General features: G+C 40.9%; 1 protein-coding gene across 4 annotated transcripts in view; it reads left to right on the top strand.

The window, feature by feature from the left end:
• The window catches only part of DENND1B (DENN domain containing 1B), a 180010-nt gene that overhangs the window by 39317 nt on the left and 117643 nt on the right, over positions 1–23050 (top strand). For all 4 annotated transcript variants that reach the window (XM_077928357.1, XM_028732552.2, XM_077928358.1 and 1 more), the window contains exons 3-4: positions 4428–4471; positions 22935–22984. In XM_077928357.1, coding sequence (XP_077784483.1) covers positions 4428–4471; positions 22935–22984 — 94 coding nt within the window. The remainder of the gene's footprint in view (positions 1–4427; positions 4472–22934; positions 22985–23050) is intronic.

Here is a 23050-nt window from a genome sequence, read left to right as displayed (position 1 = left end):
TGAATGTGCAGAAGGCTTCCATTCCAGTCGTACCTGCTAGGCAGTGGGAGCCACAACCCTAATATCCTTTACTTAGCATTATGTCCAGAGCAAGAATAGTGATTGCTTCCACTCCAAACCAACCATAGTGTCAAGCCAAGGTTTGTTTGTGTTAAACAAACCATGCTTCCTAGTTTGGATGTACAGCAAAATTAGAAATCATAGTTTGTTGCTCATGCTGGGGGGGGGGGGGCAAAACAGAAGCAATTCATGGTCTGCAGTTAAGTACATTGTACCTTAATAGGCGTGATATTAACGCGCTAACCATTTAAGGCAGAATGGTGGTCTTTTAGCCACTTTTGAACAAGTAACTTGTGGTGAGAGAGTTTGGACTATTGATGAGTAACTAATTGATTGTTTAACTATCAATCAATTTTTATTGTATACAATATAGCCAAAGGCCTTTACAATGGACGACAGCGAATAAAAGGAATCTTTCGTCTAAAATCACACACGTAACCTGTAGCAGTTTACAACATAAAAAGAAATTTACAACATTAAGACTTAAGATTGGGGTGTATTTACATAGCTGGAAGGAAGCTTCTTGGCTGCCAGTGCAAATTTGGCTACTTGGTGTGATTGATCAACTAAATGATGTTTGAGCTTTTTTTCTTCACCTTTCTTTGTCTCTTAAAGCAACTCCTCTTTTTTTAGCCTTCTCTCTTCAACTTCTTTCAAATCACTCCTAAAAACCCACCTTATCCCATGGAGCCTTTGAGTTAACCCCCAAGCTCCCATGCCCACTCTACCTAAGCTCAAGTACATTTAGTGTAAACAATTGCATTTTCTTTCCCTGATTACTTTTGCCTCCACTTCCTTCTCTTTTCTCTGATGTTTCTCCTGGCTCAAATTTTAGAGTGTAAGCTCTTCTGGGTGGGAACCTTTCCTCTTGTGCTCAGGAAAGTGCCATATATGCTGATGGTGTGCTCTGTCTACCATGTGCAATTTATTGTACTGCATTCTTTGAATTTTGTGTTTGTATTAAGCTATGTGAGCCACCTTGCTTGGACAAAGGGTGGTGTATAAATTGTACATCATTTCCCAGACACCTAACTTTGGAATTGAAGCTGTGCACAGAGGCTTCTGATACAACCCTGCATCTGCTCCCAGTGCAGATCAGAGATATTTTACCAGTTGGATTTCTGCCAACCTTTCTAAAACTGATGGTCAGTGAGAAGGCAGTTCTCCACCAGGCTCCCAACTCAGTGTCTGCCTCAGGGAGAGTAGTCTGTCTTGAAAAAGCTGGTGGCTAGAAAGTGAGCTGTGTGCCATGCCAGCTGCTCTGAAGCCAAAGCTCAGCTTGAGAGAGTTGTATTGCTTCCCAGCTTGATGGGGAGCCTAGTTGCACTGCATCCCAACTGAGCATCTGCTTTGGGAATGTTGCGGGGGGTGTGTGTGTGTGTGTGTGTGTGTGTGTGTGTTTGTGTTTGTGTGTGTGTGTGTGTGAGAGAGAGAGAGAGAGAGAGAGAAACTGTATTAAAAATACATTTTAAAAAAATAGAAAAATAGTTGAGATGCTCGTGCAGATGTTATTAATCTGCATGCATCTTAATAAAAGGATGTGTGCACTCATGTTTCCTAAAACTAATGTGGCCAAGTGACCAAGCTTGCACAACATCTTGTTTTTTGCTTGCTATGCCACTTTCAGAGCCTTAGGGAAAAGTTGAAGTAAACCTATTTATTTCCCTCTAAACTGGTTTCTAGTTCTAAAACCTATGGAGTTTATCAACTGGTCCAATGAAAACAATATGGTGCAAGATTAAATTTTATACAAAATAGTAAAGTTACCAGTAAAAAATTAACTTGCCTTTTTATTAGAAATGTTATATATTGACCTCTTGCTGTTTGTATTTCTCTTTTTGGAAACATTTCACTCCATATTGATATTGGCCCAAAATAAGATGTTTTGAATATTAATTAACTAAGATGTAGAAATCTGATTTCAAAATGGGATCAAAGCTTAACTAACCATTAACTTCAGTTCTTGTAGGGTATATTTTCTAATGCAGAGAAAACCCTTGGGAAAGCTTAGATGGTAGAGCATGAGGCTCTTGTTTTCAGGGTTCTGGGTTTGGGCTCCACATTGGGCAAGATTTCTATGTAGCAGGGGCTTGTACTAGATGAGCCTTGTGGTCCCTTCCAACTCTATAATTCTGTGATTCTGTGTTTCCTTTAAATATCTAAAATTAATTGACAGTAACAAACATATATGAAATGTAAATTTTCCTTTGTTTAGACAATTGCTGAGGGCTAGTTTTAGCAGGTTTCCTTCATATGCTCTTTGTCTTGAGTTTAATATTAATATCCTGTAATTTTTATTGGAGGACATCTGCGACACTATGTTAACTTTACTTCTAGTTTTTATTATGTTTTGATTTTTGCGGTTTGCTTTAATATTGTATTGGTGTTTGAATTTTTAAAATGTGCACCACCCTAGAATCCATGTTTGGACACAGGTTTAGACATTTACAAAAATAAAAAAACCTTTCAAATACTGAGGAAGGGGTTGGATTTAATTTTTAACCACCATTAAAAGGGGTAAAGGGGACCCCTGACCATTAGTCCATCTTAAATTTGCTATAATTAAGATAAGTGTATTGTAGTTTCAGTAAATATGAAGTAGGATAGATTATTGAACCGTATGATAATCCCAGGGGCTTGGATCCAAACCTCACTATTTACACGAGTGGAAAGGGATTATTTGCACACAGTGGGGGGCCCGTGGTGACACTTGCTTGTGTCTTATGGAATGCCTTTCCTGAAGCAATATCTTGCACACGTGGAAGCAACTTTGTGCAAATCTGTAACCAATATAATGTTTGTAATATCTATATTAGTTGCAAATACTTGGTGAGTCTTATGGTCACTTAAAAATATAAATGAAAAGTGTTTAATCCAGCACTAATATATTTTGAGTTGTTATAAGGCATATGTTGATCTAAGCTGTGTAGTGAGTTACAAGTCATCTATGGTGACGGTGTTTTCTTCTAGCTATTCCTGTTCTCTCATCCATAAAATCAGCATAAAATTGACTTAACGTTGTTGCGTGTCTAGAAACCAGTCTTCCCAGGAAAAGTAAATTTGGTCTCAGTAGTTCTGAAGAGGAAGTACATAACTGCAGAATAGGATTATGCTTCCTCCTCCTTGTCAAGATGTAGCCTCTTGCTTCTTGTCAACACCCTCCTTCCATTCACTTAATCAATTTCCCAGTACACAAAGAATTCTGAACAAAAGTTTTCATACCTGTCAACTGAGGGGGTAGGAGACTCACATTCAGGATTGTGGTGCTGGGTACACCAAAATATCCATCTCTTTTTTGTGATGGAAAACTCCCCTTCTCCTCACTGTACCTTAAATGAAAATGATGGGAGCACTTCAGAAAGGAAGTGTGAAAATTAATTGATCCTTTGAATATTTGTTAGTGGCCAGTAAGACCTTTGAAGGGATGCAAAGTCAATGTCATAATACCAAGTAACATGACAATATTTACTAGTTTTTATTTTGTGGAATGGATTAGAGCAAATGTGGACAGATTTCAAGCTTGTGGGATCTATTGTGTTTTATATATTCATATGGCAATTAACTGCTGCAGGTGTGTTTTATTACTACCTAATAACTCACCATAATTGCATATAACAAAGACTGAAGTAGTAGCAAATTTCAAAACAATAGTATCAGACAGAATTATTTAAGTGCTGTGCAGAATGAAGCTTTATTTACTTGACAACGTTTTTATCACACGGAACATCCCTCAGAATGAAGTATTTGGGGGTTCTGCCAAATAGGAGTTCCAGGTACACATCCTACATGGGGTTAGGATTGAAAGAAAAACTTTAAAAAATGCCTCCCTTAAGCTATCAAATTCATTTCTTTAGCCAGTGCTAGTTTGCATAAAACCAAATGATTTTTGGATGTAGCAGGTCCCAAACTTCAACTGGTGAATGTGTAGTATTCTGTGATATTCTTAACCTGTAATTTTAAATTGTAAATGTGGAAAGAAGCTTGGTGAACTGCTTTAAAAAACAGTGATATTTGTGACATTTGAAAAACATTTTGCATTTTTTCTACTTTTAATTCCCTTTTGCAAAAATGAATATTGGAATAACATCTTTAAAAAGGCATTAAAACAACCACAGAGTAAAAGGCAATGGAAAACACACACACCACAAAATAACCTTCTATTATTGTGTTAACAAATATGCATAGAGTTTCATAAATATGAAATTAAAAAATATATTTTGAATAATCCCGTATCTGAGTTTTGAGACACATTTTTTGTACCTGTCTGTGAGCCTGAAGCTACGTTGACCCTCTTTAATATTAATGTACTCTACTCTAAGACTCTGTTCTTTTGTCTCTGATTAATGCTGTCTGTCAATTATTTACAGATCCTGTGGTTTTGTGGAAGTTCCCGGAGGACTTTGGAGACAAGGTTAGAAACATGAGATTGATCCCTTTAAAATGATGGAATAATAATAATAATAATAATAATAATAATAATAATAATATCAGAATAACCTGCCTTTCTACAGCTTTTTAAAGCTTTCCTATTCAACTGTAGAAAGGCAGATGGCTGATGATAACAATAAAAGACTCTTCACCAGCTGATTTGATCATTAGAATGTGTTTGTGGCAGGAAGTATTGCACACTATGATAGTTGCTTTCATGGATTTATCACATTATTATTTTTAATCTGTGTGGATATTATGACCAAACGCCAGTGGTGGCATTTCTTCTTCTTCTGAAGTCATGAATATAGTTCCAGAGGAATAAATTTGGGAAATTATGATTGACACACAGCACTGAAATCGCCACCAGGCGCACATCACCAATGATAATCTAAGAGGTTGCACAACTGTTAGTATCAGCACTGATGTTAACACGTTGGTTGTGTATATACTGTTGGTGGTAGTTCAGTATTCATGAAAACGTTCTCTCTTTCACCAGAGCTACTTTGACACTTGGGCATGTTAGCAGTTTTAAACAGGAGCGTAATGCTTGCAACAAACAAGTGGTTGTCTAAAACAGTGGTTTCATTAAAAACAACAACCGAGTCCTCTAAAAATTATGGGGTTTTTTTTTTATAGGCTTCTTCATTGAATTCATTTCGCTCTTTTCATTTTGATTTTATTGAACAGTATACTTTCTTTTTTCTGTGGCTCAGACAGATTTCTCAGTTTTGCTTTAAATAGTGCCAGATCCTTGGAGAAAAACACCATAAACAACAGTTTGAATTCTGTTTTGAATATAGGAACCTATATAAAAAGTATGTTGCCACAGCAGTTTGCAGTTTGGCCCTGAAATTCCGAACAAAATTGTCAGTTGTGCATGTGTGAAACTCATTCAGATCAATGATACTTCTTTATGACAACACAGAGAACCCCAGTTTATGTGTGTTGTTACTTGGCAACATGTTGCTCACACATTAATATGAAGTTGCAATCTATTCCAGTAGTCAAGAGCTTTAGGTAGACTGCAAATACCATTTGAATGAATGAGACTTTTTGCCTGGGAGCAGCTGTGTTTTCGATTTCACTCTGTCTCTCATATTCAAATGTTACTATCAAAGGTGCATTTGAGGTTGATTGTATTCAAAGCTTGTGTCCATGCAAAAAGCAAGTTTCATTAAGTCTGTCAGTTGCAAATGTTAATATTTTTGTATGTGTGTGTTCTGTTAAATCCAGCTACAAATGTATAGAGTTGAATGGCATAGGAAAGGGTCAATGGCAAGGGGAACTGTCCTTGCGATTGGGCTAAATGCCATAGTAGCAGCTTTGTATGTGGGAGGTGTAAACCTGTGTCTCTTTTCAGCTGTAAATCTTACTGGCTAAATTATTAGAAGCCAACCTAATGAACATTATGGTGCTGTTGGATAAACCAAGGTAAAGGCACATAAGTATTGTGTTCTGCTCCTTTGAGTAGAATAGGTGAGAAATCTAAACAAATGTGACAAAGCATTACCTTGATTAACTAGAGAAATGGGCTAAAGTTAGTAGCTTGCCACATAAAGATGTTCCTGAGAAAAAGATGCAGAATATGATGCTCTGGTTAAGCATTAACCAAGATAACTGTCAATGGCTTAGTTCGTTTGTCACTTTAAACCATGGTTAAACTAACATATGGTTTAAAGGTGAATTTACATCATACTGGTGCTGAAATTTTGAGTGTTTCACTCTTCCCCTGCTGCTGCTACAAGTTAAGTTCTGTTCTAGTTTAGAGTTACATCCCAAACTGTGTTTATGGTTTGTTTCTCCCCAAACAAACTGTAAGCTCTTTGACATCAACAAGTACACTGGATGCTCAGGTTGCAAACATGAGCCGTGTGGGATGCACGTTCGCAATCAGCAGCGTTCGCAACCTGCGTCTGCGCAGGTTGCGATTAGGCGCATGTGCGACTGCCAAAACCCGGAAGTAACCCATTCCAGTACTTCCAGGTTTCGGCAGTTTGCAACCTGAGAAAATGCAACCTGAAGCGGTTGTAACCCGAGGTATGACTGCATAGTTAAAAGAAAATGTGTACAATTCATATATTCATTCATAATAACAAACCATGAGCCTAGCTTTGAATGTCACTCTTAAGATGATGCCTTAGCTTGTGGCAGCCTGGCATCAGCAGGAGCTGAGGTTCCCCATTAAACCAAAGTTTGGCTTGATGAAGGTTTGGCATACAAATGAGACCAAAGTATAAGTAAACTTTATGCCGCTTCTTTTAATTATACTTGCTGAAATCAAAGACTTCCAGACCCCTCTGAAGACAAGTGGACCACAATGGCAACTCGTGTTTTAAGGTAGAATGATGCCTTACCTGTCAAACAGAATAAAGAAAGACTGTTACTGTCTCTCATGCCAGCTTTGGTTTGGTGTGTGTTTGTTTGTATTTTGGCTTACTATGGAACTTAAAAACAAATAGAGACAATTAAGAAGTTCAGAATTTTTGAAAGTATTAGCCCGTATAATTATATTTTGAAATATGTGTTTAGTAATTCTGAAGACACCAGTTTTTGTACTGAATATCAAATATCACACCAAATTGGTGTGGTGATCTTTGTGATATCTGCAACATACACCGAAGAGCACAATTAAGCTATTTTTGCTTCATCCTTTGAAAAGAATACATATAGACAATCCTGTATGCACGAAATCTTCAATATAATTACCGTATTTTTCGCCCTATAGGACACACTTTCCCCCTCCAAAAATGAAGGGGAAATGTGTGTGCGTCCTATGGGGCGAATGCAGGCTTTCGCTGAAACCTGGAGAGCGAGAGGCGTCAGTGCGCACCAACCCCTCTCGCTCTCCAGGCTTCAGGAAGCTATCCGCAAGCTTTGGGAGCCCGGCACGACTTCCCGCCGGGCTCCCAGGGCTTGCGGACAGCAGCCTGCAGCCCGAAACCTAGGGAGCACAGCGGAGCGCACCCCGGGCTTCGGGCAGCTCTCCGCAAGCCTTGGGAGCCCGGCGCGACTTCCCGCCGGGCTCCTAAGGCTTGCAGACAGCAGCCTGCAGCCCGAAACCTGGGGAGTGCAGCGGAGCGCGTCCCGCGCCTGGGGGTGAAATAAATTTTTTTTTCTTTATTCCCCCCCCCCCCCAAACTAGGTGTGCCCTATGGGCCGGTGCGCCCAAATACGGTATTTGTGTGCACAGACACACTCATTTTTCCTTTCAACATTTGACATGACACTAGAACCATAAAGAGATATGCCTGGACAGCACTAGCACCTTCTTAACCACAATTTCACTGTTTAGTTCACTACTGAACATACTGGATTCTGAAATTTCTCTGTAAGAGCAGCCTCTTTCTTTCCTCCCCAGCTTGGTTTTTTTAATAAAAGATTTGCTCTTACAGATCTGCAGCAGCAGTTGCTTTTTCTGGGTTGGTACTTTAAAGCTTGCCAGAAGGCACAGCACAGTCACCACCTCCCTCCCTCGCTCCCACCCTTCTTCCTCTCCTGTGTGGAGGAAGAGAACTATAGGCATATTGAATCATTGTCTCACAAGGCTCTGCATGTTTTCTTAGTGCTTTCAGGTACCTGTATGTGCAAGGCTGTTCCCTAGTGCTGATTCTGCATCATTTTATTTCCACCCCTCTATTTGCTCTTGCTCCTTGTTGCCTGAACTGATGTTGTCCGACAAGCGAAGGCAGAACTTGGTTTGGCAATTGAGGAGCCAAGTAGCACCTTTAGTAGGATGGCATTTGGCTCAGAGTTGTCAGCTCCTATTTTGTAATCACTGTTTTAAGACACAATAGGGAAAAGAAGACACAATGTTGCAGACTGCCCTGGAATCAGTATGAAGGGTGGCTCAGAACAACTAGGAAAAAACAGGTTTCACTTATCATAAATAAGATGGCCATTCAGGGTCAAAGGAGATGAGAACTGGAGTGATTTTATTTTGGGCCTAGGGTCAAGTCCAGTAACAGTGCCAAATTGTCTGCTGCTTCCCTTTGCCTTCCTCGTCAAGTTCTAGACATTCACTGTTCTGGTTTGCCCTAAACTTTCATTATCTGCCAGATGAAAACTGGTCAGATTAGGGTGGCATTGTACACTATACTGAAGTGGGGAGAGAGAAAGTGCAAGTGAATTATGTCTCCTTAAATACAGTGGTACCTCGGGATGCAAATGGGATCCTTTCTGGAGCCCCGTTCGCATCCTGAATGGAACGCAAGACGCGACAGCGCATCTGTGCATGTGCGGGTCACGTTTCGGCGCTTCTGTGCATGCGCGTGGTGTCATTTCGCCGGTCTGCGCATGCACACGTGGCGAAACCGAAAGTAACACGCTCCGTTACTTCCGGGTTGCCGCGGAGCGCAACTCAAATTTGCCTAACCCGAAGCATATTCATTCTGAGGTGTGACTGTAATTCTTCCAGTGTAATGTATGAAAAAGATTGGCCTGAAGTTGTGCGTTCTTTTAGGTGGGCTTATTCTTTTGAGGGGGACGCGGGTGGCGCTGTGGGTAAAAGCCTCAGCGCCTAGGGCTTGCCGATCGAAAGGTCGGCGGTTCGAATCCCCGCGGCGGGGTGTGCTCCCGTTGCTCGGTCCCAGCGCCTGCCAACCTAGCAGTTCGAAAGCACCTCCGGGTGCAAGTACGGTAGATAAATAGGGACTGCTTATTGGCGGGAAGGTAAACGGCGTTTCCATTTGCTGCGCTGGCTCGCCAGATGCGGCTTTGTCACGCTGGCCACGTGACCCGGAAGTGTCTCCGGACAGCGCTGGCCCCCGGCCTCTTAAGTGAGATGGGCGCACAACCCTAGAGTCTGTCAAGACTGGCCTGTACGGGCAGGGGTACCTTTACCTTTACTTTATTCTTTTGAGGCTAACCGGAATAGACATAAAGCCGAGGGTGAATGAGCCTACATAGGAACATAGGTGCCTTATACTGAGTTTGACTAATGACCCATCTAGCTCATATGCTGACTGGCAGTGACTTTCCAGAGTTTCAGAGAGGAAGTTTCTCCCAGTCTTACCTGGAGATGTCAGGGATTGGACCTGGGACCTTCTCATGCAAAGCAAGATGTTCCGTCACTCAGCTGCAGACCTTCATTCTAGGAATGTGGAAGTCTGCATGTCTTGAGACTGCAGACCATTCAAACATACGAGCACCCTTGAAGGCCCAAGTCAGCTTGTCCCAACCTGATGTCCCAAGCCTCAGATTGATTTGGCAGATCGTTTATGATGTCTACACTGGACTTCAGCCTTTGCTGTGGCAGAGCTGCCTCACCCTTAGCTGGAGTGAGGTGACAGCAGATGTTGGTACAGGTAGCAGTGGCAGATCCCTAGCCAATGCTCTCAAGCCCATCGGCCACTCTCCTAGGTTGGAGGACAGAGCTGTGTATGCCACATGACCTGTCCTGCAACCCCCAAGCTAGTCTGTCTCCTTCAGGTATAGGCCACTGTCCCATTGCCAGTGTTGAAGTAAGATTCAGTTGCCTGTCCAGTTGGCTTCAGTACATGGCATGGGGGGTGGGTGGCATTTTGTCCTTTGCCTCAGGCCCAAAAATTTCTTGGTCCAGCCACATGTGTATAAAGGAATAAAGAACGAAAGAGGTGGGAGTGAAGGAGAAATGTTGTTGCTTCCTGAAAACCGTGGTAATTGGAAAATGGGTTCTTTTCCCAGGGCATAACTCTAAACAACGCAGCTTTCCTGGCTAAAACAGGACCACTGGAGGCTATAATATGCACATAGAGCTATGATATGCACACAGAACTACACATTATGTTTTGTGATTTCGTCTAGGGACTGATATAGATTCCTGGATCTTTTCCATTGCTGGGATATAAGCAGTTTTAGAGGGTGATTTTCAGTGGGAAATGGTGCAAGGGGGAACTGGTTACATGCTGTTCTTTTGCTTCAAGTGCTGCCCGTAAATTGAATGTGGTCCCTCCCCCCCCCCCCAAGAAAAAAAAGAATAATGGAACTGCACGTAATGTTTCCCCTCAGCAACTAGTACAAGTTATTTGATGCTTGCTATAATTTTATTTTATAGATGCATATAGAAAAAAACCTGTTAATTAAAAAGCTTTCATTTAAAACACAAACAAATTCAAATTGGAAATGTTTTGTTTAATGATGGAATCAACAGCCTTGCACATGCCCAACACGGTTGTAAGACTAACAGACTATTCACCTTTAACTGTGAAAATGTTAGGAACATGCACATGCAACTTTAAATATAAACCATTTCATGTTTTTCACCATGAAATTGCAGCTAATGGATTAATGTACTGGTTGATCCAAACCATTTGATGAACACGGTGGGTTTTGGCCCTTATTTTGGGAAGAAAACAGACATTTTGAAGACACAAGGGAGATCTCCTGACAATTGTGGTCTAAAGACTTGGAAGGACCTTTAATCGTCATCTTTCACCTCTGAGCAGACATTAATATCACTTGTACATGAAGGCTCTGTGTGCTTGCAAATAAATGTTTGATGATTTTAAAAGTTGACTTTCCTTGCATTTGGAAGGACAAATGGCAAGCCCAATATATGTATCATGGTTTTGTTTTATAGATTTTTTTCCACTAGTTCAAAATTTTGCACTTGATCAGCATATGGTATAGCCAAGCCTCATCTCGACCAACTCTTTTGTTATCTTGTTATTGTTATAGGTCTTAATGACAGTTGTAAGCCACAGCTCTGGATGTAGGGGTTAGTCTACCCTGGGGAGAAGAGGGAGAAACAGCAGTGTGGATTATGGAAATATGAATTGATCTAAGAAGCAGCTCTCTTGTAATAGAATAGGGCTCAAAGAAAGACAGAGGAGAAGCTGGTGAAAAGACGATGGAATATGATGTGAAAATGATCATTTGAATGCTTTCCTTTTCATTCCCAGCTGCTGTGTTCTGGTGAAAAGGCATGCATTTGTATATCTTAAGGCTGGGTGAAAAAGGGCCAGATGAATAGAATTACTTGTTAGATATGTTTTCATTTTGAGCTGGGTAAATTATGTGCATTTTAATAGACTGTATGCATATGTTACCCATTTTATCGTACAGCTGTAATATTAGAGATTACTTTGTTAAAAATGTTCTCATTTTTATCAAGTGTAACATTTAATTTAATATTGGACAGTCTTTCAGATACTGCGTATTAACCAACAAAAAGTGAATGCTGAATTTGGCCTCTATCCATTGCCTTAAGCAGCAGTGTAATAAAAGCGCAAACATTTCATTGACGGTTATGTGTTCATCATTCCATGAGTTGAACAAAATAATTATTGTTCAGCGTTAAAGCAGTATCTTTAGCCGAAACTCTCGCAGTATCTTTCTGAGTGGTGCGTCCAATAATGTTTGCTCTAATAAGCATATGAAGACTGTTTGACTGATTCTCCTATTCATGTCCAGTGCAGAAGGCAGCTCAATTACTCACCCGTTACCACATTGTCAGTCTTTAGTGACCATTCTCAAACTCCTGCTCTTCCTTCCTTTCTAAAGTTTTGACCATGTGCATTGCCATTTTCTTGCCTGCTTCTCTTGGTCAAGTTGCCTTCATGACACAGAGAACGCTTTTCACAAACCTGTACCTTGCTTACATGATTTGTGGTGAAGATTCACTTTTGCCACTGGAATTAGGTCCAGTAGAAATTATTGAGGTTATTGAAGAGTTTTCCTGTAACTATTTGCAATTTTTTAAAGCAGCGACTGCCAGATCAACTTCCCAAATAATAGGTTTTCTTTGAGGTAAACACAGCGAGAGGCTACCAAATCATGTTGTTAATAACTGGCTCATTTTGGATGTGATGCGAAAGAACCCTGGGCTCATACACGTTCCCCTGCTCTTTCCTCAGGCAAGGCCAGGATGAGGAGATTGAAAGCTTTCACTTCTATTTTTACTTTACTATGCTTAGCCTTAACTACAGTTTAGGGAAACAAGCTGATTTCAAACCATGGTTATTTTGACTTGTTTCCTTAAACTATAATTATGATTAAGTGCAATTTTGGGTTCAGATGTAACAAACTGAGTTACAAATGGAAGTGAACACTTCCATTGTCCTCCTTGTGACCACATTAGAGGAGGAGAGCAGAAAGGGAAGTTCACAAGCACTGGTTCTGAAAAGGGAAAGAGATGATTATGGTTCACAGCCAAGAAAAGGCAGTTGAGGATGCTGGGCAGGTCCATAGATGGATATAGTCTAAGAATAGGGGATATGGAGTGGGAAAGTGTGTGGCCTAGGAAGAGCCCCAAAAGCCAAATAGAGTGGCCTAGAGGACTGTATTTTGTTCCCAAGGTTCCCCACCCCTGACTTAGCTTGAGTACAGAGGCTGTGGACATGATTATGTTTCTTCCTATATCATTTTCAACCAGTATCTGAAAATAGCTTTTGCCTTGGAGAATTTAGGAGTCTATCTTCAAATTGCAGTTTTTCTAATCACTGCCAGAATCCCTTTGAACAACTCATAGCAACTGCACTTTGGCAATATTCATGCCAAGTGTGGTGTAATGGTTAGAATGTTGGACCCATGGCCTGGGAGACCAGGGTTCGAATCCCGATTCAGCCATGAAGCTCACTGGGTGACCTTGGCCAGTCACCAACTCTCAGCCTAACCTACCTCACTGGGTTGCTGCGAGGACAAAATGGGGAGGAGAACACCACTTTGAGCTCCTTGGGATAAAGAGGTGGTATGTAAATGTAATAAAACACAAACACAGAGATAAATGTTTGTGGAAGTAATTTGCTAATTATATTATGCATTTCAAATTATCAGGGGTCATTCTCATGTTATTTTTCTGATGTGGTTCTCAGAACTTAATATACCAAACCCTGGCACAGTTCACAGATTATCAAGGAGTGGATGTGCACAGCTAAAATTATTATTTTGGGGGATCTGAACACAGTATTCAAAAGTATTGTTGTTGGAGCTTCCTATCACCTATCTTGTGATTTCTGTTCTGTGTTTCACACATTGAACAGATTATCTTTAAAACAAACAGGCCTGATAGCTGCGGTTATTCTTTACGCTGATCATATAAGTTCGGAGTGGATTCAGAATGAAAATTCTGAAGGGCTGGGATTCCAAAGCTGAATCCACTAAAACACTAATTTGTCGTATTCACAACTTCCATATGGTGTTTCTAAAGCCCTGCAAAATGCATGCATTTGTATATCTTAAGGCTGGGTGGAAAAGGTGTTAGATCCCCTTCTGTCTCCCTTCTCCGATTTTCATTGTAAAGAAATGATGGTGTCATTGGATAAATTATTCATTTTTCTTGCTGTAGCACCCAGAGCCCAACTAATTAGATACTGCACAAATATGACTCACACAAGAGTGGTTTTGAGTCTCGCTATGTTTGCCAACCACAGGGTATAATGGAATCTCTGACTATAACAGCTCTAGAATCTGGTGTGTGCTCACTTTCTAGAGACTATTTTTGCTCTGGATGTCTTTGGTGTAGCTCAGCAAATATTTCCACCGAGGCGAATTTCTTTGGAAGCAGGTTGAGCTACCATGTCTAGAAATCCGCCTTATTTTTATCTTAATTGTGTGATCAGAAAACTTAAATCTGGCACTTGGAGACCAGCATTAAGCAGATTTGTAAACAGTAGAACTACAATGCTACATCATTACTCGCTGACATTTGTAAATAAATGGAATAAGAGGCAGTAGATTGATTGTTACAACTTTTGCTTTCGGTTTATCAGGAATATTTACCTAAAATTGTTTGCTTCTGTCCTGCATGCAGTTATTGTTTTGGTTTCAGAGGAACCTGTGTAATTGTAACTGCACACCATCATAGCCAATGTGGTATTAGGGGCTGAAGAATGGCTTTCATCTCAATACTTTTTGATTTTAACAATTATAAAATCTTATTTTAATAGATTTCATCCCAATATTTCAATCATACGTTGGATAAACATTAGTTGCACATTATTTTGGTACAATTTACCCTAACCCAATGCAGAGATAATATGATTCAATTTCACATTTCTGTCTAGTTCCAAATGCTTGTTATTCAAGGTTATCTAGGTACCTGGGGAAAACAGACTCTGATAAACAGATTCAGGCTAATCAGGATTTTATCACTTAGGGCCAAACTAGACATTATGATAGGCACGCTTTATTTATTTATTTTAAAAAGCATGGTGAACATTGGCCACTAATTATTTTTTATAAAAATCAGTTGCATAGAGCCTGACCTAGCAAGAAGGAGGGAGTTCGCCCCTTTTCTCCTCCAATGTTTTCCCACAGGAAACAGCCCCCTCAGCTGCTGTTTAGCTCTCAAAGTGCTATTTTTGATAATACAGATCATAGTTAAGCACAAGAAGCTATGAGGTGGGATTTTGTGTGTGTGTTTGTGTGGGTGTGTGAGAGAGAGACAGAGACAGAGACAGACAGACAGACAGACAGAGAGTGAGTGAGTGAGTGAGTGAGTGAGAAAAAATGGCGCTGAGAGAAAAGGCTTCACCCTTCCTACGCAACATGATTCTGATCTGGATTGTGGGAAAATTTAAGCAGTCAGCATACTTGTTAACGACTGTGCTTAACATAGCATTCAATTTTACCCTCAGTATCTCCCAGTCCTTGCTTTACAGATTCTTCATCGCTTTAAGCAAAAATATTAAAACAATCCTTACTTCGGTCTCTGGCTCCAATTACAAAGTTGTTCTGATTATATCTGTATTCCTGCAGGTCTACAGTTCATGTAGGCCAGTTCCCAATGGGAATGGATGGATCTATTCAAGTCTGTCCCATTCCTCTTCTGCATGAGGATAGGACTGAGGTCTTCTTGTTCCATTATATGTGGATTTCCAACAGAAAATCCTTTAAAATTCACAGGCACAAAACTTTTTTTTTTTTAGTACTTGTGAGGCATTTTGAATGCTGTATCTGTTCCTGTTAAATATTTGTTTGCCTTTGAAACTTTAAAAAATTCATAATACAGCTGCTCATAGCCTGGAGTGATTAGCACGCCTCCAGGAGTGATGGGACTTGATGATATTCTGTGGCACTCCATGGGAACTATATGGAAAAGATATGCCTGCTCACATGTGAACAGTAAAGTGTTTATTAAGTGTTCATTCTGATTGGTTTGCAAAGAGGTTATATGGTACCATAGGGACATGGGTGGCGCTGTGGGTAAAAGCCTCAGCGCCTAGGGCTTGCCGATCGAAAGGTGGGCGGTTCGAATCCCCGCGGCGGGGTGCGCTCCCGTTGCTCGGTCCCAGCGCCTGCCAACCTAGCAGTTCGAAAGCACCCCCGGGTGCAAGTAGATAAATAGGGACCGCTTACTGGCGGGAAGGTAAACGGCGTTTCCGTGTGCTGTGCTGGCTCACCAGATGCAGCTTTGTCACACTGGCCACGTGACCCGGAAGTGTCTCCGGACAGCGCTGGCCCCCGGCCTCTTAAGTGAGATGGGCGCACAACCCTAGAGTCTGTCAAGACTGGCCCGTACGGGCAGGGGTACCTTTACTTTTATTATATGGTACCATATCAAGCAATTGTTATTCCACACACTGAAGTTCATTTTCTTGTCATTTTTCTTAATGCAGAGGCCCGTTTATGTTTATTATGTAAGAGCCAAATGTACATTAATAGCTCAGCCTCTTAAGTTTTCTTAACTTCAGTGGGACTTACTCCAAGATCAGTGGGTATAGCATTGCAACCTAAAGTTTGGAGTCCCTTTATGAAGCTTATTGGGAGAAGTCCTTAGGAATGTTGGAGCATGACGCCATCAGTCAGCTGATGACACACAACTCTATTTCTCGATATTATCTGAACCAGGAGAGGCTGTGCAAGCACTGGACTCGTGCTATAATGCTGTAATGGACTGGATGTGGTCTAATAAACTGAATTTGAATCCTGGGAAGACTGAGGCTCTGTTGGCACTGAGTGTCTGGCGGACACTGAGATCCAGCGCCGAGGGCCTTCTGGTGGTTCCCTCATTGCGAGAAGTGAGGTTACAGGGAACCAGACAGGGCCTTCTCGGTAGTGGCGCCCACCCTGTGGAACACCATCCCTTCAGATGTGAAGGAAATAAGCAGCTTTCCTATCTTTAAAAGACATCTGAAGGCAGCCCTGTTCAGGGAAGTTTTTAATATTTAACACTGTACTGTTTTTAACACCTGATTGGGAGCCGCCCAGAGTGGCTGGGGAGACTCAGCCAGATGGGCGGGGTATAAATAATAAATTATTATTATTATTGGCAAGTGGTTCTTGTGTCCAGCAATCTTGCCAGTTGCCTATTCTGGACAGGGTTGTACTCCCTCTAAAGAAGGAGTTATGTAGCTTTGTGGTAACTCCTGGATACATTTAGGTGGCCTCCATGACTAGAAGTGCCTTTTACCAGATTTACCGCTGTGGACATACCTGAATTGGGATCACTTTGACGCTATTGTCTGTGCGCTGGTAATCTTGAGACTACATTAATGCAATGCACTCTATGTGAAGCTGCCTTTGGGCCTGGTTCAGAAGCTCCAATGGCTAGATTGCTGATTGGGGCAGACAGCTGATAGCATGTGATACCTCTTCTGAAACATCTGCAGTGGTTATCCATATGCTACCAGGTCAGGTTCAACGTTCTTGTATTGCCATACAAAGCCTTGAACAACCTGGACACAGGATACCTCAAGAATCGCCTGAGTCCTTATATCCCAGCTTGTTCACTGAGATCATCTGGAGGAGTGCTGATAGTCTCTCATGTTACAGAGGCCTGGTCTAGACTGTAAGTTAAGCATTTAGTGTTGTAGGTTCCATGCTGTGCGACATTCTTTCAGGAGAGATTTGGCAGCCATTCTCCCTTCCGACTTCTCTTGAAGACCTTTTTATGCTGACAGGCCTTTGTAGCTGTTTAATGTTTAATTTTTTGATTAGCCACTTCAGTGATTTATCTGTATTGTGTTTAAGATTGTCTTATATTTTAATGTAGTACACCACCCAGGTATTTTATGATATCGCAGCATAGAAATACTTCTATAAACATACATGCATACATACATACAGTTCTCAAGGAACTGAAAAGTGGAATGGTACAATCACATTTGGAGTACAGGCAAGTTCCCATTTGCATGTGACTGCATGCACACACTGTGCTGGCAACCCAGAAATGAAGAGCACCCTGGAGAGGACATCTTTGGGCTCTGGAGAGGGTCTCTTCACAAACCAGAGGTGCAGTGGGGCCTTTTGAGGCTGATCAGCCTTCCTGCCCGACAGCTGACATGTGGGCTAGTGCAGCAGCCACCACTGCTTCCCCATGCGTCAGCTGAGCAAGCCCTGTTGCCCCCTCCCACTCCCCAGTGAAATGAAGGACATGAGGCAGGAGTTGGTAATGCAGGTGAGCTGTGCATAAGCAAGCTGCCAGCTAGCTCTGCCGAGCCTCTTTTTATTAGCACAATATGCAAACCAGTCAGATAAATTTTGGACTGTGCCCTTTATACATCTTCCAATCACACGATTGTCGGGTGGTACAAAGTTATTTGGCACCTGTTTCCACCGCGTTACTTTCCCCTTGAACAATGTATGATGAAGGAGACAATGGTCACAGGACAGGGCATGGCAGACCACTGAGAAAGCCAAAGGTTAGATAGAGGGCATGATGTTCAGACAGCTGTGGCCTGTCTGCGGGTGGAAGTGTGCTCCACACCTGAAGGTCATGCGTTCAGACAGCTGTGGCTCATCTGCGGGCGGAAGTGTGCTCCACACCCAGCGGGTGGAAGTGTGCTCCACACCCGGCAGTCATTCCTTCACTCAGATTCTTCTATTCCAGGCATGCCTTTTTTAAAAAAAGACAAGTGCCATGCTCCATAAAATGTTCTGATAATTTGGGAATTGGCATAAATTATAAATATTTAGAGGTATTTAAAATATTATCATATTTTAGAGACTCTCAGTTTAAGAATGGCAAAGAAAATGGTTTCTAATTCTCGACAGAACTGTAATGATAACAAGATTCCTCAATGTTTACTGTGATGTTATACAGATACTAAAAGTAAAAAAAGAGCTATGTTGGTCCATGAGAAAAATTCAAAACCACGATAGAGCTATACCATTATTAAGCCAATCAAAATAAATCAAGACAGTATGCAAGCTTTTGTGTACTCCAGAATTCTTCATCAGGCTTGTTGGTACACAAAGCAAGGTGTGGGAAGGGAAAATCTTGGCTGATGGCAATGCCATGAGTCTATATCTGGTGGGAGCCTTGAGACAGAATTTGAGAGGGATGTAGCAGGCATTCAAATGAGGCCCTTTAGGTGCTATGAAGGTATCAGGTTGCTTGAAGGCCTATTGGGAACCAGAAGCATAGCAGTGGTGGACGCCCCATCCCTAAGAACCGAAAAACTGGCTCTTCATCATTAGGTGAAACACAAGTTAAAGAGATCTTGTTTCCATTCTCTGGATACTTTTTTTTTGGGGGGGGGGGGTGAGGAAGGTTTAAAGAGGAAGGAATTCTAGTTCTGGTTTTTTATTCTTGGCAGATGAAGGTTTCGTGACATGGGAAACAGCAATTTGCCTTTAAATAAGTCACCACCAATTAATTAATTAATACCTGCACTTTATAATTGGCTAAAATTGATTTCCTGTGGCCTCCACTAAACCATTGACTGTGTGATTGTTGATGCCAGGGAGTGCTAAGAAATGAAATGTTGCCACACTTGGCACTTGGCAGGAGGCCTTGTGTTGTGCTGACAAAAAGCAGGAGACAGAGGCATTGGCCGGCAACATTGCTGGAAAGCTCAGTGAAAAGGTCCAGGAGAACCCAAGAAGCAAAGAGAACAAGAAGGAAAGGCTGAAGGAAAAGAGATGAACTAGCAGAGTGCCAAGTGGCCTAGGTCTCCGAGGATTGGAAGTGATGGTCTTCATACAAGATGTCTCCCTTTTTATATCCCTTATCCAGGCCTGCCCTTTGATGACACTCCGAACCTACTTGGCATGATATTTCTAAGTCAACTGTTTTGGTCATCCTTCCTCTCTGGTGGCACCTCTCTTGTCTGTGCTAGTGGCACAGATGAGGAAGTGTACAGATGCATGCTTATATATGGAACATTATCATCTAAAGAGAGTTTACTTTAACTTGACATTTCCCAGTTCAGTGGCATGTCAGGTTGAAGTGAATTCAGACTGAGAACAGGAGGAGAACTGGATCCCCCCCCCCAAGTATTTTTAATCACTATGATCTTTGGTCTGCTTGAGTATTCTAGAGCAGTGTTCCCCAACCTTGGGCCTCCAGCTGTTTTTGGACTACAATTCCCATCATGCTTGACCACTGGTCTTGCTAGCGAGGGATGATGGGAGTTGTAGTCCAAAAACAGCTGGAGGCCCAAGGTTGGGGAACACTGCTCTAGAGCATCATATTCTAGATTAGTAAAATTATTCCTTTTCCCTCAACAAAGGATGTTGTTTCAGTTTTGTGCCTTAGAGCTTATGCCATTCATCTAAGAACAAACAGAAATTCAATAAAATACATATTTCATTGTTGCAAGGGCAGCGTCCAGCATTTGTTTGATAACTAATTAAATTGTGGACCATTTCTAACAACTGTTTCTAAATTTAAACCATTTCTAATGAGCTTAGTGGTAACTGATTGATCTGATAGCTTTGTTGTTGACGCATAATGGTAAGATTCCCAGTTGCTTGCACTATATACAGAGATGCATTTCTTTCTCTGATTTCCTGAACTGTACATACGACTCCTAGAACATCCAGATGTGTCCAGGACATTGCCAAAAGGCATTATCCAGTAGACATCTTCCTTGTATACAGATATCTATATAATATTTTTTCATTAGCAGAGAATGAACACTTCAGTCCATCTTTGCAGCAAGAGTGGCAGCAATTCTTTACAAATCTGTCAACTTGGTCTGTCTACCAGCCAAGGCACGCCTTAAGTGCAAGTTTAATGGCTTTTTATTCTTCGTAGAACAATGGCCTGTCATAGAAATATTGTCAGTGCTATGCAAAATCAGCTTTAAGATGCATAGTAATACTTTCTAAATATATCATTATTTTTACATTGTGTAATGAATATTTTAAACCAACTGCACAGTAGGCATTTAGAAGGCTTCTGGACAGCATGTTATTTTCATTCATTTAAAAATCTGAATAACACCTGTAATTAAGGGAGAAAACTGAGCCCTGCAAGCTAGGTAGGTTTCCATCTATTGATCTGTGTAAACCTGGCTTACACTGTCAGGGGAGAAACAGTCAACTGCTGAGCTGCTTTGTCACTGACATAAGCTGAGAGGATTTTTCCTCCCTATACTGTTTATACACCAGTCTATAGACCTGCTGGCTGGTTGAATTTTAAAGAGTGCGGAGGTTTAAAGACTTGTCCCCTGAGGGATGATCCTGCCAGTTGGGAAGCGAGCTGAGGCTGTGCTTTGCAGACGTTTGTGTGTGTGTCTTTGTATACGCATGCGCGCCAATTGAGGATAGGGGGAGGGATGGAAAACAGCAGTGGGAAAGTCTTGTAGTTCATCTGTCTCGTACAATATTGCAGAGGAGACTGATACGTTTATCTATATCTATCATCTATCTATCTATCATCTATCTATCTATCTATCTATCTATCTATCTATCTATCTATCTATCTATCTATCTATCTATCATCTATCTATCTATCATCTATCTATCTATCTATCTATCTATCTATCTATCTATCTATCTATCATCTATCTATCTATCTATCTATCTATCTATCATCTATCTATCTATCTAATCTATCTATTATCTTCTATCTTCTTTCTCTGTGTGCTCATTTTGGATTGAGGAGCAGAAATATCACAGAAATGTAATGAATTTTTGCAAATACAGATCCCCAGCAATGCCATCATCTGTGCTTACTAATCAGTGTTGTTAAGAAATGAGGGCTAAGTATAGTTTCAGGTGCTCTGTTAACAGGAATCTATATTTAGCACTGTGAAAGCCCAGCATATAAAAAACATACCCTACAGAACACAGAAATGCTGATTTCTCTACTGTGATAGTCCAAATAATCTGAGTAATTATTCAACACTGATTGTTGTTGTTGTTTTTAAAGGACCTGGGCATTAATTTGTATATCTGTATTTAGAGATGAGCGTGCAACCCCAGAGTCGTCGGTGACTGGACCTAACAGTCAGGGGTACCTTTACCTTTTTATTTAGATAGTTTCCCACCCATATTGACCTGGTCCTAGGAGTGTCTTTAAAGTTTTCAGATGTCCTCAATGTATTCCAAGCTTCCATCCACACTTGGACCACATATTACATGGGAATGTCTATTGCCAAGCTGTCTTAAAATACTGCCTTCCATTCATGTCAGAAGTCTCTTATTTGTCATGTATGTGAAGTTGATATCTGAAATAAGGTGCATCTGTTCTGATGTGTAATTCTCTGACCTAGCCACTCCTTTCCTTAAAAAAAGCCTTTTACTCACAAGTTTCCTATCTCCAGATGTACTAAGGCCTAGATAAATTTTATTTAGCACTTGCTCATATTCATCCTTCCTATGTGTGTTTCTCCCTTTCTGTCTCTCAAAATTTAGATTGTAAATTCCTGATGGCAGAATCCAGTTTCATTGTTTTTTTTACTCTGCACAACACAGTGCACACTGCTGGCATTGCTACAGTGTGCTACTAATGTTCTGTGTGATTTTTATTTTCTAGACTAAAAGTCAGCTGGCAACCCTACTGATGTTGTCTATTTGGGATAATAGTTTCCATTATTACTCTACTAATTTTTCCAAGTATCATGTAGTTTTTTAAACCAACGTTATTTCTATATTAACACACATTACTTGCTGCAAAACAACATCTTATATAGAAAAGCGAAAAACAAGCTTTCAATTCTTGTAAGATTATGGAGACATTAGGTTTATTTTCTTTTAAAATTAAGAGTGAATTGCGCTTGTGACCTTGTGCTGCTGCTGCTGCCCTAAAGGGTTAACTATACAATTTATGCTTTGTACCCAGTGAAGAGTTCCAGCTTTTTAAAGCATTAGCTTATGAAACGCATATAGAGTTGTTTAGCTCTCAGTAAATTCAGTTTGCTGCCAACTTGGTTCCCCTTTCTCTGCTTGCATTTTAATTGAAACAACATTTGTATTTTTGAGCCAGGATCTGTCAGAAGTCCCTGTGGCTAGTCTGTAGTACAAGTAGCAGCAGACGTGGCCTACCCATATGGTACGGTGCTTCTTGTAAAATCCATATGGCCTTGTTGAAGGGAATCCCAGCGGGGATGTGAAGGGTGTTAATACCCTTCAGGCCAGGCCTTTTCCTCCTGGGGTTTCCATGGCATTGTCTTTGCAATCTGCCAAAGCACAAACTTAATACCTTTTTAATAATCAATTATTTCAGTCCAGGAACGTGTGCTATAGTTATATTCTCCCCCAAGCCAAATATTGTTTATTTATTTATTATCTTAAAAACCCAAACAGTATTACAAGTAATTTTTAAGCACCTAACATTCTTTCTTCTGCATTTACAGGAAGTACTCCAGAGTGTACCCAAATTCTGCTTTCCTTTTGACATTGCAAGGTATGTCTGTCTTTGCTATTTTTAATAAGCAAAATTAATACTAATTGTGCACAAATCTATTTGTGC

Source organism: Podarcis muralis, chromosome 5 (genome assembly GCF_964188315.1).
Source record: "Podarcis muralis chromosome 5, rPodMur119.hap1.1, whole genome shotgun sequence".
NCBI lineage: Eukaryota > Metazoa > Chordata > Lepidosauria > Squamata > Lacertidae > Podarcis > Podarcis muralis.
Note: the sequence above shows the minus strand (reverse complement) of the source record. Positions and strands in the feature narration are given on the sequence as shown.